At 37.0% G+C, this 16,127-nt stretch overlaps 1 protein-coding gene across 2 annotated transcripts; it reads right to left on the bottom strand.

Annotated features, from left to right (window-relative positions):
* Positions 1-1,917: 1,917 nt before the first annotated feature.
* Positions 1,918-15,724, bottom strand: LOC143856127 (vesicle-associated membrane protein 711). 2 transcript variants are annotated; one of them, XM_077366209.1, is made up of 5 exons: positions 15,313-15,724; positions 7,893-8,083; positions 7,363-7,526; positions 2,852-2,949; positions 1,918-2,314 (listed from the first exon to the last, which is right to left on the bottom strand). In XM_077366209.1, the coding sequence occupies exons 1-4, from the start codon at positions 15,527-15,529 to the stop codon at positions 2,859-2,861; spliced, it is 663 nt and encodes a 220-aa protein (XP_077222324.1). In that variant the 5' UTR covers positions 15,530-15,724; the 3' UTR covers positions 1,918-2,314; positions 2,852-2,858. The 2 variants fall into 2 exon arrangements, with proteins under 2 accessions (XP_077222324.1, XP_077222325.1); XM_077366210.1 differs by having other exon boundaries at positions 1,918-2,280.
* Between the last annotated feature and the right edge of the window lie 403 nt (positions 15,725-16,127).

Below are 16,127 nucleotides of genomic sequence, written 5' to 3'. Positions count from 1 at the left end.
TCGACATAGCGTCAGGAGATTGTGCAAAATTGGGAAACCCCACCTAAGGTTTTTTTTAAGCTTAACTTTGATGGGTCTAGCTTGAGAAACCCGAGTCCTACTGGTATTAGTGGAATTATTAGATACGATGGCGGAGTAGTCTTATGGGGTTTTGCTGAGCCTATTGTAGTAGTAGATGCAAGCGAAGTGGAGGTTCGAGCTGCTTATCAAAGTATTAAGTGTTTGGACAAGGAGTGTTTGGACAGGGTGGCAGTGGAGGGAGACTCCCTCAATGTCATCTGATGGCTTAGAGGATCCAGTGTTCCCCTTAGAGATTCTCGCCATTTTTTTATGAGATCCAAGATCATGTGGGCGGGTCTTCGATTATCTTTTCTCATATTAGAAGATCTGTCAATAGCACAACGAATAGCCTAGCAAGGGCGGGGATAGACAAGGAAGGGCTTGAGATGTTTGATTTCCTCCCCTCTTGATCTATACTTCCTTTTGGCATCCCTGATGTTTTTATGTCCTTGATGGGTGTTTTTTTTTTTTTTTTAAGGGAGATGATTTTTTCGTGCCCCCGTGGCAGGCTAATGCGCCCACTTTTAAGTTAAAGTTTGCCCACAATTCACGTTAAAAGGGGGGCACATTATCCTGGGGTGAAAAAAAAATCATCTCAATCCTCCCTTCCATTTGAATGAAAGTTTGCTACCATTCAAAAAACAAGAGGGGTTGATGACGTTCATATATTTGTTGGTCTTCTATGGATTCATTGTAGGAGCACTCCCTTTTTTCAGTATAGAGCATCATATTTCTTTTCTTATTAAGCATTGTTGTGGTTGGCTGCTATGGTAATTCGTGGATTATGACAATAGCCTCAACAAGTGCAAATTGCCTTACTGTGCATGATTGGTGGGGTGTCAATGGATCCACTTTGGACCGGATCCAACCATCTCATGGTTTGAATTTGCTCGGGAACTGTATCAGTTGGATCCTTCTCAGAGTGCTTTTGGATCCTACTTTCTGTCTCTGGGTCACAACTCACAATCCATTTCAAATCAGACCGTTGAGGGGTGAAATCAAATTGGCCTATTTTCAGCATCATATACATAATTAGCACATTCGTCATGGTTAGCTGCTCTGTATAAGCTCATCAATATCGATATCATCAATAAGATAACCTTTTAATCTAAAGGCTCCATCGGAGTATCCTAGGGCCATACACATTGGTGCAAGTATTTAAAAAAATACAGTGGGATTCACTATCTGTTTGGTTAGATGAGATTTTAGTGGAAGTAGTAGTCAACAAGGAGGTGACAAGGGTGGGATATGTGTAGACTTGTCTGAGAAGATTAGAGGGAATTTTGGAGAATTTTGGTAGTGTGTTTGGTTAGATGATCCAAACTATTCATTTGTTGAGCACTAACTCAGATAGGCCGTGCCCCAAAAATCATCTCCATTGGATGATCCTAACCCTCTGAATCTGATGAGGATCATCCTATGAATATGATTATCCTTTATAGATGAGGGGCTTGGGATTATCCTTTATAGATGATGAGCTTTGTTTTAACCTTATTTAATTAGCTTTTTACTTTGTTTTAACCTTCTTTAATTAGCTTTTCACGGCTGTTACATTACTCAAGATGCTATCAACATCCAATCAGAAAAGTAAAGTGAGTAGTGAATTACCAAAATATGGCAATGTGGATATCGATTTATTTTCAAATCGGAAGTGTTATTTGCCCTAGACAGCCCCTCTAGTGCATTTATGACTACTCTTTTACACTAGACCGGTCTGTCCCAAGTAAAAAAAGGTCGAATATATTATTTCCCTTTAAAAAAAACAGGAATTCACCCAACCAACATGGACCCACCAATGGGCACTCCTAGTCAAGCATCAGATCTATCCAATCAAACAAGATGTTAAACAGACGACACTGATCAACCCAGAATTATAATCAAGGGCTCTAATTATCCTACAAATATGCAATAAATGACGAATTTAACCATACATATGAGCTTCAAACAGTGCAATTAGTCTAGGGGCTTACAGGTCTGCCAAAAATTAAGCACCAAGAAGCCCTGATCAAGTACGAAAATCCACAGAATGTGATCAACAGAACTCACAGATTAAGGATGGAATTTACCCATCATCCCCACAATTAGACAATCAAACAATCAAATCATACCAATGAGTTCAGATCGTTGGCCACATTTCAACTCAGCTTTCAATGATCCAAGATCAGACTTAGAAGTTTCTAATCAAGAACTCGGACTATCGACGTACCAGATTGGTCGGAACTGCAAGCAAGGAATTCTTCATTTTCGTTACCCTCTGAAGCGGAAAAAAAAAACGAAGAAAATAATTTTAGGAGGGTTAAAGAACACGGCCGGTTAGACCTTAATTTTTGTTTATTATTATATATATATTTTTTTTTGCATATTTGAAAATTTTATCCCAAATCCAAACAGCTCCCAATATTCGTAGACTTTCTGCAGTTTACTCCTACTCATGGTGAAAAAACAAACAGTTTTCGCATTTGCTGTTACATTTCCAAACAAGTTGTCAACATCTAATGAGAGAAGATTAAAAGAAATGGGGTATGAAAATTTACGTTTAATTTTGAGTCTAATAATCAGTTTCGGACACACAATCGGTTCTCAAAATTCAAAACAAACGGATCAAAGAGAAAGGAAGCAGAAAGGAAAAGACCCAAAAATGTTAAATACTTAAATTACATGATTTGAAGTGTCCAGCAAACTCAAAAGACAAGAACAAACTCACAGATAATACAACCGAAATCAATCAAAAGAAAATAGATACGTATATCCATTGCCTTGTATCACAACCAAATGCAAATAAATAACTCACATTCTCTTCACTTCCGACAGGACGGCAACGTCACTCCATGGCAAACAAATGCAAGCACCACATAAATAATGATCAAGAGGAGAACTATCAACGCAACCCTGTTTGGTGTACATCACTTAAATAAGCATCAGATCTTACATGTAACATCAGAGTTAAAAGTATACTAGTTCAACAAAACAAGTTGCACGAGTATAAAAAGGTGATGCACAGAGGCATTGGAAAAAATGTAACGCTATCACGCTGCCTGTATAAATTTAGATTTATCTCATGACATATAGAAGAAAATGCTGTTTCATTTATTTATATTTTTTAGGTAGATATGCTGAGTTAGGCGGACACCCAACTGCATCAGACTAATAATGCAGAAGTGAAAAAAAATATGACTATATCTGGTTCACAGGTTCTATTTATCATTCCATTCTATATAGTAAGACAATAAAACAATGGGTATGTCATTGACAAGTGAATCAAACCTAGGACTAGGTTATACCACCACGAGGCAAATTGAAAACTCTCTTACTGTAGTTAGGAATGCCTAATTGCTTCTAAGAAACACCGTTTGTCCACTTAGTAATGCTATACAGACTTGTGTATACATCTGTAGTATTAAATAGTCTGTACTCTGTAACTGCATTTGTTTCAATAATAATATTTCAATATTTATTATTCTAATTATTTGTAGGTGAATATAATAGGTATCTAGGGAGCATTTCATTTTTTTTTTCCACATGTTCATTGTTTTACTTGGATAAATCTAAATTCTCCGCATGTTCATTCTTGCATTTGTAGCTTATCGCCATATTCCCCAGGATTAACGATGGTATCAGAGCAGGGAGAACTTTAAATTGGCAATTATTTGAAGAGCTATTAGGTGACAATCAATGAAGGGAAAAATATTCCACCAGCGCAGAAGATATGTAGTAATATTCACGAGTACTAATGGCTCTCTTATTTCTCCTATTTTTCACAAACATTCATCCACATAAATCACCATACTGTTGTAGCTTACTCCTTTTTCCAAATAAGATCTAGTACATGCCAAACCTATAAACTCCTATTGTGCATCGAACTTCACTCTTCTGAAAGACTAGTCCTCAATTAAACAGAAAAACTTGGCTCAAAACTAATAATGATCTATGGAATATGTGTGTTGGAAACCCACTTTTGATGTATACCTCGAAAGACCTAAATGTGCACAATAAGAAGTTAATAAACTGCAATAAGATTTCTTTGAGAAAAGGTGCTCTACTGACAATGCCACCATGATACTGATAGGCTGTGAGCTTCAGAGAGCAAATTACTGGAATATGAGACCACTAGTAGTATTGTGAACTTGTTACCATAGAAAAAGCAAGTCATTTGGTGGAGGTGTATTCTAACTATATAAACAGTGGGTTATTCTGTAATGAAGAAGCAAAACACGGACCATTTGGTGAAGGTGTATCAAAAGTGGGTTACAATTGAATAGCAGGTCATTTGGTGAAGGTTTATCAAAATGAAGAGTAGGTAGAACATTTTCCCAAGTGCTAGGAAGGGATAATTCAGTTGTTCATATGCAAGATGGACATAGCATATTTGCACTCACTAGTGTAGAGGAGTATTTAAATGAATGACTTGATACCACACCAGTTGTCTGATATACACGTATCGTAAGGTCTCGTATTTATATGCAGCTCTCTTATTTCCATTAGTAGGATTAAAGTTGTTATACATAAAGCTTTAGTGATGAGAATATTCAATTATTGCAACTCTATTCTTTATTTCATATGGCACTCCAAATAGGGCTAACCTTAACACAAACCAACCACAAAGGAATCCCTACATATACATGTTAAATGTGCCACCTATACACGTTAAAGATACAACAAACAAAACATGTTCATGGATCAAACCATGCCGAGGTGAGTTTAAGATAAACTCAGATGCCTCCTTAGATCTCGAAGGTTCTGGAATAGGCTGGCTAATCTGAAATGATCAAGGAGATGTGGTCGCCCTTTTCTCCCTAGAAGTAGATAGAGAAGAAGTCTATTCTCTGGAGTTGACTGCAATCTATGCAGGTATCCAATTAGCTCAACATCTCGGCCACTTGCATCTGTGGATTGAATCAGATTCAACCTTCGCCGTTGATGTGCTGCTAGGGAAATTCAAGATCCCATGGAAGAAATTATCCCTTTGGCCAACATCCACGACAAGCTCAGAACCTTTGTGAAGTGGCGAATTTCGCACATATGGAGGGAGGAAAATGCCGAAGCTGATTTTCTTTCAAAAAGGGTATGCCCATGCAAAGGAGGGAATATCCCAATTACTACTATTCCCCCCGATTTGGAGCAAATTCTATCCGATGATAGAGAAGGAAGATTGATCAAAGGGCTGTAATTGTTTTCTTTCCATTGGCTGTGCTGTCCATTTATCTTGTTTAATATACAGGTAGGGATCCTGCCAAACCCCAGCTTATTCACCCAATAAAATGTGCGACCTATAAACACATATGAACCTTCCACATTCCATAAGCTATCAAACGATGAAACTCCATATTCTGAAAATTTGACGTGTTTCAAAGTGTTTCCAGCACCACACAAGTTGAGCTAGCAGGTGGTGAACAATAAAAAAAAATTATGTGTGCTTCCATTACACAGACATACAAATGGGTCGGCTATTGAGGTTTCTTGGGGTCGTTGTGTCTCCAATCTCATACCCTGGCTGAAACTGACATGCATATCCTCTTCAAAGAAAAGGTATATGTGACTCGTATAGATTTAAATCATTTATTTTCAATATTTGTAAGCAATTGTGTAGACTTCATTCATTGTTTATTGAGAATTTGCCTGGCCAGTTTAAGATCAAGAGTCGAGGTTCAGATCAGAATTACTTAAATGCGCAACTTTATGTTGATGATTCTTTACAATTATTCAACTTAAATTTCGTGAATTTCTGTCTGTGAAGAAACATTTTCAGCAGAGCAGCTCAAGAAGGTGGAACAAACATAAGGATAGATGAAAAATTAAATAAATCTACATTGTAATGGATGGGACGACTCTAATATGCAGATGCTTATCACCAAAACAGATGAACGGTTTTTATTAGACAAGACCACTTATATAGGAAGCTACCTGATCTCAAGTAGAAACTCTTACTTCCATGATGCATTACTTACCTTAACAACACCACTTTGCCACTAGTTCATAGTTCATACACAGTAGTTAGCTATATGAAAGAACTGGCATTTTATATAAATACAACTGATTTAACTTCACTAAGTGCAGTTTCTCTTAGATGAAAAATATCTGAAAAGCAACTAGTACATTTTCCTGATAATGGTGAGAAGTGAGAGTACCACTTTCACCAAAGTTGATTGGACAGAGAACACCCCTAAGCAACTGATAGTATATATTGAATTTAAGGGTCATTTCTGTCATTTCCAAAAATGAATTTACTCACTTAGAAAATTTGGGTGAAAATCAGGTGGGAGAAGAAAGAAGAGAAGAAGGATGAGGAGAAGAACGTGAGGAGAGGACGAAGACAAAAGAAGAGGAAAGAAGATTGATACATAATTGTTGCCCAAAATATGAGTGAAAATGCAATATCATAGATATTCAAGTCAGCAAAAGCATAGGAAATCTTCCATAAAACCCTTATTTCACATGCATGCTATGGCAACATGGATTTTATAGAAAGAGAAAAAATCTTGTCTGGTGCCATTTCAAAAAAGAAAAAAGAAAAAAAGCTTGTCTGGTAATGTTCCTTTTTGCAGTCTAAAGTCTACACCCCTAGTATCAACGGGATTTCCAGCCATGAAAGCATCCTGCAGAATGGATTTAAACTGAGAGAGGACAGTAGATGACCATTGAGTAGGGGTGGTTGCAGCATTACAATGGGGGTGGGAGCAAAGAGGTAGTGAAAACACTATTGATGAACCTGGCGTAGATGACGTAGTAGTTTGACAGTGGTGGAAGGAGCCTTGGGGCCAAGGAGGGGGAAAAGAGGAGTGGACGAGAGGATTGGGGAGGAAGACAAGACAAAATGACATAATATACACCTAAAAAGTAAATCAAACTCAATTGATCTAAGGGTACTCCACAAACTTAAGAGTGTATCGGTAACTAGTTCCCCAAACTTCAATCCCTCAATTCTCTGACTAGCATGGTTATCCATTTGCATTCACATACTTTCCAACTATTCTTACATCACTCAGGTGATTTCGCTTTAACCTGTAAAAGCAGTGGATGCTTAAAAAGAGAAGTACAATATCCATAATATATTTTTTTTAAAGTTGACATATTTCATTAATTCTCAGAAAATCATTCGGGACCAGAGGTCCCAGCCTGCATTACAAGAGAAAAAACATGAATATTGGCCCAGGTATACCTGTAACCAATAAAGTACATCCATAATATGTAAATGATCAAACACACTAATCAGTTAAAAAACAGCTATGAGCATATACAAGTGGTTAAAAAAAATTATGAGCACGCCAGGAATAAATAAAAACAGTTTGGATTCAGGAAACATACGTGAGCTTGACATTTCTCCACCAGACAGTGTTCTTGAAACGGCGAGCTTGCTTTCTGAAGCGAAATGTATTTCCTTGCATATTTGCAGTTTTATCAACCAGCAGCTCCAACCTATCTCCTCTTTCTAAAACTCTATCAATATTCTCTATCATAACATTGCGCACCTACCAACCATTACATCTATTAGAAGAGTTGCTCTTCTACAGATAGAAGAAAATCTAACTAGAAATCTATGGCCACAAATCACACAAATGAGGAAAATGAATGAAATAGGTAAGCAATTGAACTTTTACATATCAATTATCTTGCATGGATATAATGCAATAAAAATGAAAAATAGGGAATACCACCAATAAAGCCAAATGCTAGCAATTTCTAGCCAATCCAAGGCAAGCTAAGGTAGACACTAGGAGAGAGACCAAACATCAAATGCCAAAAGTAAGAGGTCTTCTTTAAGGACAAAGGGAACAATAGAGGAAACAAACAGCCATTGAATTATTTTGAGCTTACCATCACAATTTGAAGCTTACCTGGTTCATTTCACCCCTCATGCGATTTATCCTATCTGCATTAGGGTCATTGGAATAATAGTCCATCTGTTGGCTTAAGACCCTTGAAAATTCATCATTCATGGCATAAGCAAGAGCAGTATGAACAGCACGGCCATATGTCTTCACAAATCTTCCGTGAATATCCTCAAGAAATGCAAAAGGGATTCTCCCTACGGATCCAGAAAATAATAAAATATAAAATGAATTCTCATAATTCTAAAGTAGCCACTAGCAATGAGACAAAAATCCAACATAAACAATGAGATTAAACTTGCATATAATAAATTTTGCATAACAATAAATAGTTCAAAATACAAAAGAAATTAACTTCTTTTTTTTTTAATGGTAATGAAATTAACTTGCCCCTAACTAAATAAGAACAATTAAGATGTCAGAGTTCAAGAATATACAGCTTCAAATCAGACTCTCTTCATTGTGTGAGTAAGCAGTGTGGCACTCAAAGTTTCAAATTTTAAAGTCGCTACAGTCAACTGGCTTGAACCAATACGGATGGCATTTTTATGACTAGACGAGTGCTGAATAATATTATGCATTCATTTGCAAGTTCATCCAAAAGAAAGTCTAAAAACCAAATAATGTCCTGAAATGTTTACATGATGAAGAAAAAAACTCATATATCAATGCAAAAAATAGACATGGAAGTCGGCCAAGGTATCAATAAGTAATAAAACAATAAATACCCTATAAACTAAGGTAGTTTTCACCCTTACCTTATATGATAGGATAGGCTATTGATATCCGCACTACCATGTTTTGATAATTGCACCAACTCACCTTGTTTTTGGGAATTGTAATAACATTTGACAGATGGTCAAATACTAAAAGACAAGGTGAGTCGGTGCAATTATCAAAACATGTAGGCCAGTAGCCATAGGATATCCTTTCATCATTAAAAGAATGAAAACTGATAAAGAGGACCACCAGAAAAGAAATATGGGTGCTTATCCGAGAATTATATTCTTTTTCTTTCCTTTTTTTCTATGATAACTCTATTCTTTTTCTTCATAACATGAAAATGCCTCTATTAAGAAAGGATATAAAAAGTGCATGACAGGACTTGATGGAATTATGCCCACAAAAACCAATATAGAACCCCTTTGCCTAGTTAGGAATGCAATAATAGTCTCCAAGGTCACGATTCCAGCAAAACAGCCTTAAAAACAAGAATCACGGCAAACTCAACCAAGTGGATAAGCCTTTTTCTGGAATATGATGTTAGCCATGTCAACAAAGAGCTCTGATCTTGGAACGGATGACCCCCTGAAATCAACTAGAACTGTTGTTCTAGCTGCCCCTCTTTTTCTTATAGTTTATGGTCAAGGATAGGCTCATCAATTCCCTAAACTCTCTGCTATATTTCACTTTTTTAACACTTAAGTTGCCAATGAGCTTTAAGAAGCTCAATTGAGCAAACTCTATGACCCCCCGAAATCAACTAGAGTCTAGAACTGTTGTTCTAGCTGGCCCTCTTTTTCTTATAGTTTATGGTCAAGGATAGGCTCTTCAATTCCCTAAACTCTCTCTTATATTTCATTTTTTAACACTAAAGTTGCCAATGAGCTTCAAGAAGCTCGATTGGGCAAACTCTACCCCTTTCAGCTGAGCTGACACGTGATCTCAGCATCACAGCACCATCAAATTCGATTAGAATTGTCACAGAATCCGGCAGCAAAAACTGGCCTTGACAAACAACTCACTGGAGAACCACTTCAACGGAGCCAAAGCCAATTGGGAAAATTAAAATTAAAATATTTGTTGACAACAACTTTCTGTTGCCCCTTTTCAGCAGTGGAAAAGCTGCACTACCAAGCAACAACAGTAGGCAAGTGAAGTAAACCCCAAAGAAATTTCCTCTGTGAAAAGGTATATCTAGGATTATGGATATCCAACAAAAATAAACCAGTGACCGTATTATCTTGATCTTGAACAATTCGTAGTTCAACTGTAATGAAGTGGGTTGTGAACAGTCCTTGAAAAGGGGCAGCATGGATATGGGTACATGAAACCAGGTCCTTGAGTAGAAGAAAGTTCTTGCTAAGCAAAGAGAGTTTGTCCCTAGCCCCATGTCCATAGGTGGCCGTGTTACCCATGTAACCAGGGCAAGTCATTAAGCATTCCAATTCACACATATAGGAACGCAAAAAACAAAGAAATATGACAAAATAGACTATGGGAGAAATTAGCAAAAAAAAAAATTCTCCACTTTAGAAAAGGACACAAGGAAACAATAGACAACAAAAGAGAATTTTAAAAGGGCGATGATATTTTCACTCCCCCTGCATTATGCATGCGCCCCACTTATTATGTGATTTGACGTCAAAAAGTGTTAACGGTGCCCACTGTTCACGTCAAATCAGGTAATAAGGGGGGCGCATGCGCAATGCAGGGGGAGTGAAAATATCATCTCCCATTTTAAAATTATAATAATAAATCTGGAAAGAGTGAGAAGTCGAAGTTTCTAGTAATACATTTGAGATCTAGCCACTCCCTATTTGGCTAATTTGTTGACAAGATAATTGGCATTCCCATGAATATGAGAAAAACAATCACCCTCCATCTCGCCATATCACAAATCCCATCAATAGCAAGCCTTCATGGACCCAAACTAGTCTTATGTGCCGAAGAAATCACCCCGAAAGAATCTCCCTCTACCTAAGGCCACCACTCATATGATCAATTGATTACAAAGTGGCAATGAAGCACGGATATGGGGTGCGTACGTAGATACGTGATTTTAAAAAAAAAAAAGGATACGGGTACCCTGGGGGTACGCTGAATATAATATATTTTTATATTTTATTATATATTTATAAAAAATAAAAAATTAAATATTCTGTTAAAGAATTCAAACAATTTAATTGGAAAACAATCAAATAACAATATCATCACCAAAATCTAATATTACTTCACCAAAATCTAATAGGGTAGTGATAAATCGACCCCCATATAGGGTGGTGCTTAGAGAGAGAGAGAGAGAGAGAGAGAGAGAGAGAGAGAGAGAGAGAGACATGGGGGTTGATTTAAGATATTAGGGGGGTCGATTTATCACTGCCCATCTAATATTACTTCTAAGTTGTTAGATTTTTAATTGCGGGATATATATAGGGAAATGATTTCAGCGCTCCAATGTTTTGATAAACATGCGCTCACTTGTTTGTCGTGTAATATTAAAGGGTTTTAAATGCTTTTTGAGAACCGTAATATTCTCTGACATCCCTTTAAATACTACACGACAACACATCCCTTTAAAGTGTGGGGGTGTTTAGCTAAAGTAAGCTTACCTCCTCCTAAGAAAACAAAGTTAGGATCTAAAACATTGGATTGTGTATTCATAGGGTATGCACAAAATAGTGCAGCTTATAGATTTCTAGTGGTAAAATCTGAACATAATTCCATAGATGTAAACTCTATATTAGAGTCTAGAGATGCATAATTTTTTGAGGATGTGTTTCCTCTTAAACAAACTAGTGTGAGTCAATCTCTAATACCTCAAACAGAAGTTGCATTTAGTGGTCGTGGTATTCCTCAAATAAAAAACCAATAACCTAAAGGAAGAAAAAGAGGTAGAGAAGAAGGTAACCTAGAGATAGAACCTAGAAGAAGTCTAAGAGCAAAGAAAGCTACTAACTTTGGCTTTGACTTTTATACCTTCTTGGTGGAGGATGATCCATCTACTTTTAAGGAAGTTACGTCTTCTTTGGATGCAAACTTCTGGAAAGAAGCTATAAATAGTGAAATAGAATCCATTATGTCAAATAACACATGGGAGTTAACGGATTTACCTCATGGGTGCAAACCAATAGGTTGTAAATGGATTTTTAAAAAGAAACTTAGAACCGATGGATCTATAGAAAAATTTAAGGTTAGATTAGTAGCGAAAGGTTTTAAACAAAAAGAAGGGATAGATTTTTTTGACACCTATTCTCCTGTAACTAGGATTGCAACAATAAGAATGTTGATAGCTATAGCAGCTATCTATAACTTAGAAATCCATCAAATAGATGTTAAAACCGCTTTCCTAAATGGAGAATTAGAAGAAGAAATTTACATGGAACAACCTGAGGGATTTGCAGTCCCAGGTCAAGAACGTAAAGTGTGTAAACTTATAAAATCTCTTTATGGTTTAAAACAAGCACCAAAACAATGGGATGAGAAATTTGATAAAGTAGTGTTATCAAATGGTTTTACCATAAATGATTCTGATAAATGTGTATACAGTAGATTTGAAGGTAATTCTGGAGTTTTGATCTGCCTGTATGTCGATGATATGTTAATCATTGGTAAGAGTCTAGATGTTATAAATGACACCAAGAATCTTTTGTCAGATAACTTTGACATGAAAGATCTTGGATTGGCAGATGTAATCTTAGGGATTAAGATAATTAAAAATTCAGAAGGGATTGTTTTAACACAATCTCATTATGTTGAAAAAATCCTTAGAAAATTTAACAAATTTGATTGTACTCCCTTGAGTGTACCATATGATCCTAGTTCAAAGCGTAAGAAAAATACTGAAAAAAGTATATCCCAATTAGAATACTCTAGAATTATAGGCAGTTTAATGTATCTAATGAATTGCACTAAACCAGATATAGCTTACGCAGTTGGTAGGCTAAGTAGATATGCCGGTAACCCTAGTCAAGAACATTGGGATGCACTTATCAGGATTTTAAGATATTTGAAAGGCACAATGGAATTTGGACTCCACTATGGTTGTTATCCCGCTGTATTAGAAGGATATAGCGATGCAAATTGAATTTCAGATTAAGAAGAAACTAAATCCACAAGTGGATATGTTTTCATTTTGGGTGGTGGTGCTGTCGCTTGGAAATCTACCAAGCAGACCTGTAGAGCACGTTCCACCATGGAATCTGAATTTATTGTTTAGATAAAGCAGGTGAAGAAGCGGAATGGATTAGGAATCTGTTAGCAGATATTCCTCTATAGTGCAAGCCAATTCCAGCTATATCTATTCATTGTGATAGCCAAGCTATAATAGCAAGGGCTAAGAGTAGAACATATAATGGTAAATCCAGACACATACGTCTGAGGCATAATAATGTGAGGCAGTTGCTTTTAGATGGAGTGATTGCAATTGACTTTATAAGGTCAGAGAGAAACTTGCCAGATCCACTGACCAAAGGACTAGCTAAAAAGCTAGTGGCTGAAACATCAAGAGGGATGGGGATAAAGCCTATCAAATAGAATCACCAATAACGGCAACCCAACCTATATGACTGGAGATCCCAAGAACTAGGTTCAATGGGAAAAACAAGTTATTCGAGTGATCGGTGAAAGCACTGTACTTAAATTTTCAAGAGAATGAAAGACTTCTCTTGGCCTATCCCTAAGATGTAAATAGTACTAACTGTAACGATATGGAGGAAGAGCTTTGCTCTGAATGGGTCTATAGTTGTTTATAAGCGGGGTGCGTGGTTACAGGTACCCTTGATGGACTCACCTATATGAGTGTGGAAGTGGGACCGCTTCCTATGAGAATTAAGGCTTGTTCTCTAGAGCGCTCATGAAACAGGACCAGCGCATGGCCGAAATGTGCTACCCCGATAGAACACAGTTACATTGCCGATATCGTGTGTGTAATATATGAAGGTCTATTACTCAAGGTTCTTAGTTCAAGACGTAGTTCACTTAGAACTTTAATAGACTCAAATATATAAACACTAAGTGGAGGTTCAAGTCCACAAGACACCTTCACCCATTGCATGATATTTCAAAGTTGCCCATATTTGATTTAATATATTTGATTTGAATTTTAATTCATGTGGGAGATTGTTGGAATTTTTAATAAAATTTTAAGCATTTAATATATTAAATGCTTTTCAATGGTATCTTTTCAATGATGCTTTGAATACCTTTTAATATTTTATTCCGTTTTGATTATTATATGTTTTCTCATTTCATTATTTTAATGGTTTACAGTTCCTTTCTCTTATAGGATGTGTCGTTTGCAATACCTTTGTGACCGTTGTATAACGGCACAAATGAGTAATTGTATAAAGAAAGTGTGGAGACACTTCTCTATATACATGAAAAACGACTGTCTCATTTCTTCTATTGGGTGATTTTTGGATTATGTTTACAAGTTTCATGCTTTGGAAAACTTCGTAACTTGTATTTCATTTGGGCAAATTTGTTCGACATAAATCACTGTTCGCAAGGTCTGAGCCGGTGCGTGCACACCGTCAACGACAATGATAGTGGTGTTGTATCCTGGAGATAGGTCGCAAGAGAACCCGATTGCATATCGTTCGTGGTGGGGGCGATAATCTATCTTAAGGGTAGCGTTACTCTGTAACGTGCCTCTACTAGTAAACTTTTTTTATTCTCTTACATATTTTCTTTGATCCTTGCTTACGGATTTGCAGTTTACATTCGGGATCATCAAAGGTAATCCTTTCTTTATTTCATTTCAATTAAATATATTACTAGTTTTGTTGAACTAATCTACTTGACCCCAAAATTATTTCCAACAGTGCCTATGTGGCGGAAATGTTCCCTCCTCTAATATTATCCCTATCTTTCACTATTCTGGTGGAATTTGGATGGGAGAAGAGAAAATTCTTGTCGCATTCTCTTTTCTCTCTCTTCCACTCTCTGTTTTGGTAATGACACCCTTACATCTTCCACTAATCTTCTCAAGGATTGCCGCGCAGCCAAACAGTACTTACAACTCTTGCACTATTCTTCTCCCCACCTTTCATGCTTGTCTACTTCCCTTTGACTTCTTCTTCTACTAATCTCTCAGCCACCTTTGAGCAACCAAACAGAGTATTTGGCAAGATGGTAACATTTGGTATCAGAGCAGCCACTGCATCCCATGTTCAAGCCACATAAGGGGTGACTTGTGGAAATGACTACATGATGAAAAGCAAGAGTGAAAAGCCACCCGAGTGAAGTAGCCACATAGTGAGCTGCCGTGAAAGGGGCGACCTGTGGAAAGGGCTACCTGGAAAAAAGTTAATAGTGAAAGTCATCAGAGTGGGACATCAAAGACGCCGGATGCGAAAGCATGGTGTTATGCTATGGTCTTGAGTGGGGGTGCCTAGGTAGCGACTTAATGAGACCCAGCCAGGTACGGGACAGATTTAAAGGGCCTAGCCTAACGTGTTCCATCAGCTTTGGAATTTTGGCATATTGGTCAGTACCTAACACGTTTCCCCAACTTTTTATTTTTATTTTTTTTATCACATTTAGAAAATCCAGAATTTTGGTTTCCAAGAAGTACAACATTTTAGAATTCCAAACCTATATCACTTTCTAACCATCGATATATAAAATATATAAACCACTGAAAAAAAAAATGAAAAAAAAGATAAGGGGGGAATTGGAAAGGGAAATAGAAGGGGGGGGAACTGACTTCCGGCAGTGTCATCGGCCATACAGAGGACGGTAAGACCATCGGTCCTCTTGACATGAAAGATGTAACGATCCTGAGAATAGGACACATGGCTATCACTGTTACTGGGGATCTTCTCCAGTATCTGACGAGCGATCGCACTCGCGTTCGTAGAACTCGCATTGAATTCCGCCAACACCACCGATCCCCTTGCCACTAGCGCGTATAGAATCGCCATCAATCAATAAAACAAATCAAATCAAATCAAATTGTAGTAGAACAAGAAACAATTGAAATCAAAACCCTAAGGAGGATTGTTTTCTGAGTATTGAAATCCAAGGAGGGGAATTTCATAGGATCGAAAAATCAAGACAGGTGGGGTCGTTTTCCCAATTTGGGAGGACAGATCAGAAGGAAAGGGGCTTTCCTTATTTAGGTTTATGTTATCAGCACTACCATGTTTTAATAATTGCAGTAACCCACCTGTGTTTTCTGTTTTGATTGGGTTGAGACTTTTTGGGACATGTAATAAACGTTTGACAGCTGGATAAGCAATAAAAGACAAGGTGAGTTGGTGCAATTATAAAAATATAACAATAGCCTTTTCATAACAGCGTAACGATTAAGTCCTTTTCTTAGGAATTTTGAGGAAAAGTTTTGAAAATTCAATTTTACCGGTTCCTGATGGAAAAAAAAATCCTAGGAAATTTTTTTTCTCAAGAATATTTTCCTGCAATCCAAATTCCAAACAAGGCTTTTTCCTGCATTGCAAATTTATTGCTAAACAGTCCTTAAGAACTTCATATTTGCTAATTAGTCCTTCCTTTTGGGAAATA

The sequence above is a fragment of the Tasmannia lanceolata genome, unplaced genomic scaffold (genome assembly GCF_043159265.1).
Source record: "Tasmannia lanceolata isolate RefF3 unplaced genomic scaffold, GAP_Taslan_0.1 ptg000023l, whole genome shotgun sequence".
In the NCBI taxonomy this organism is placed as follows: domain Eukaryota; kingdom Viridiplantae; phylum Streptophyta; class Magnoliopsida; order Canellales; family Winteraceae; genus Tasmannia; species Tasmannia lanceolata.
This window is presented reverse-complemented; position numbering and strand designations above follow the sequence as displayed.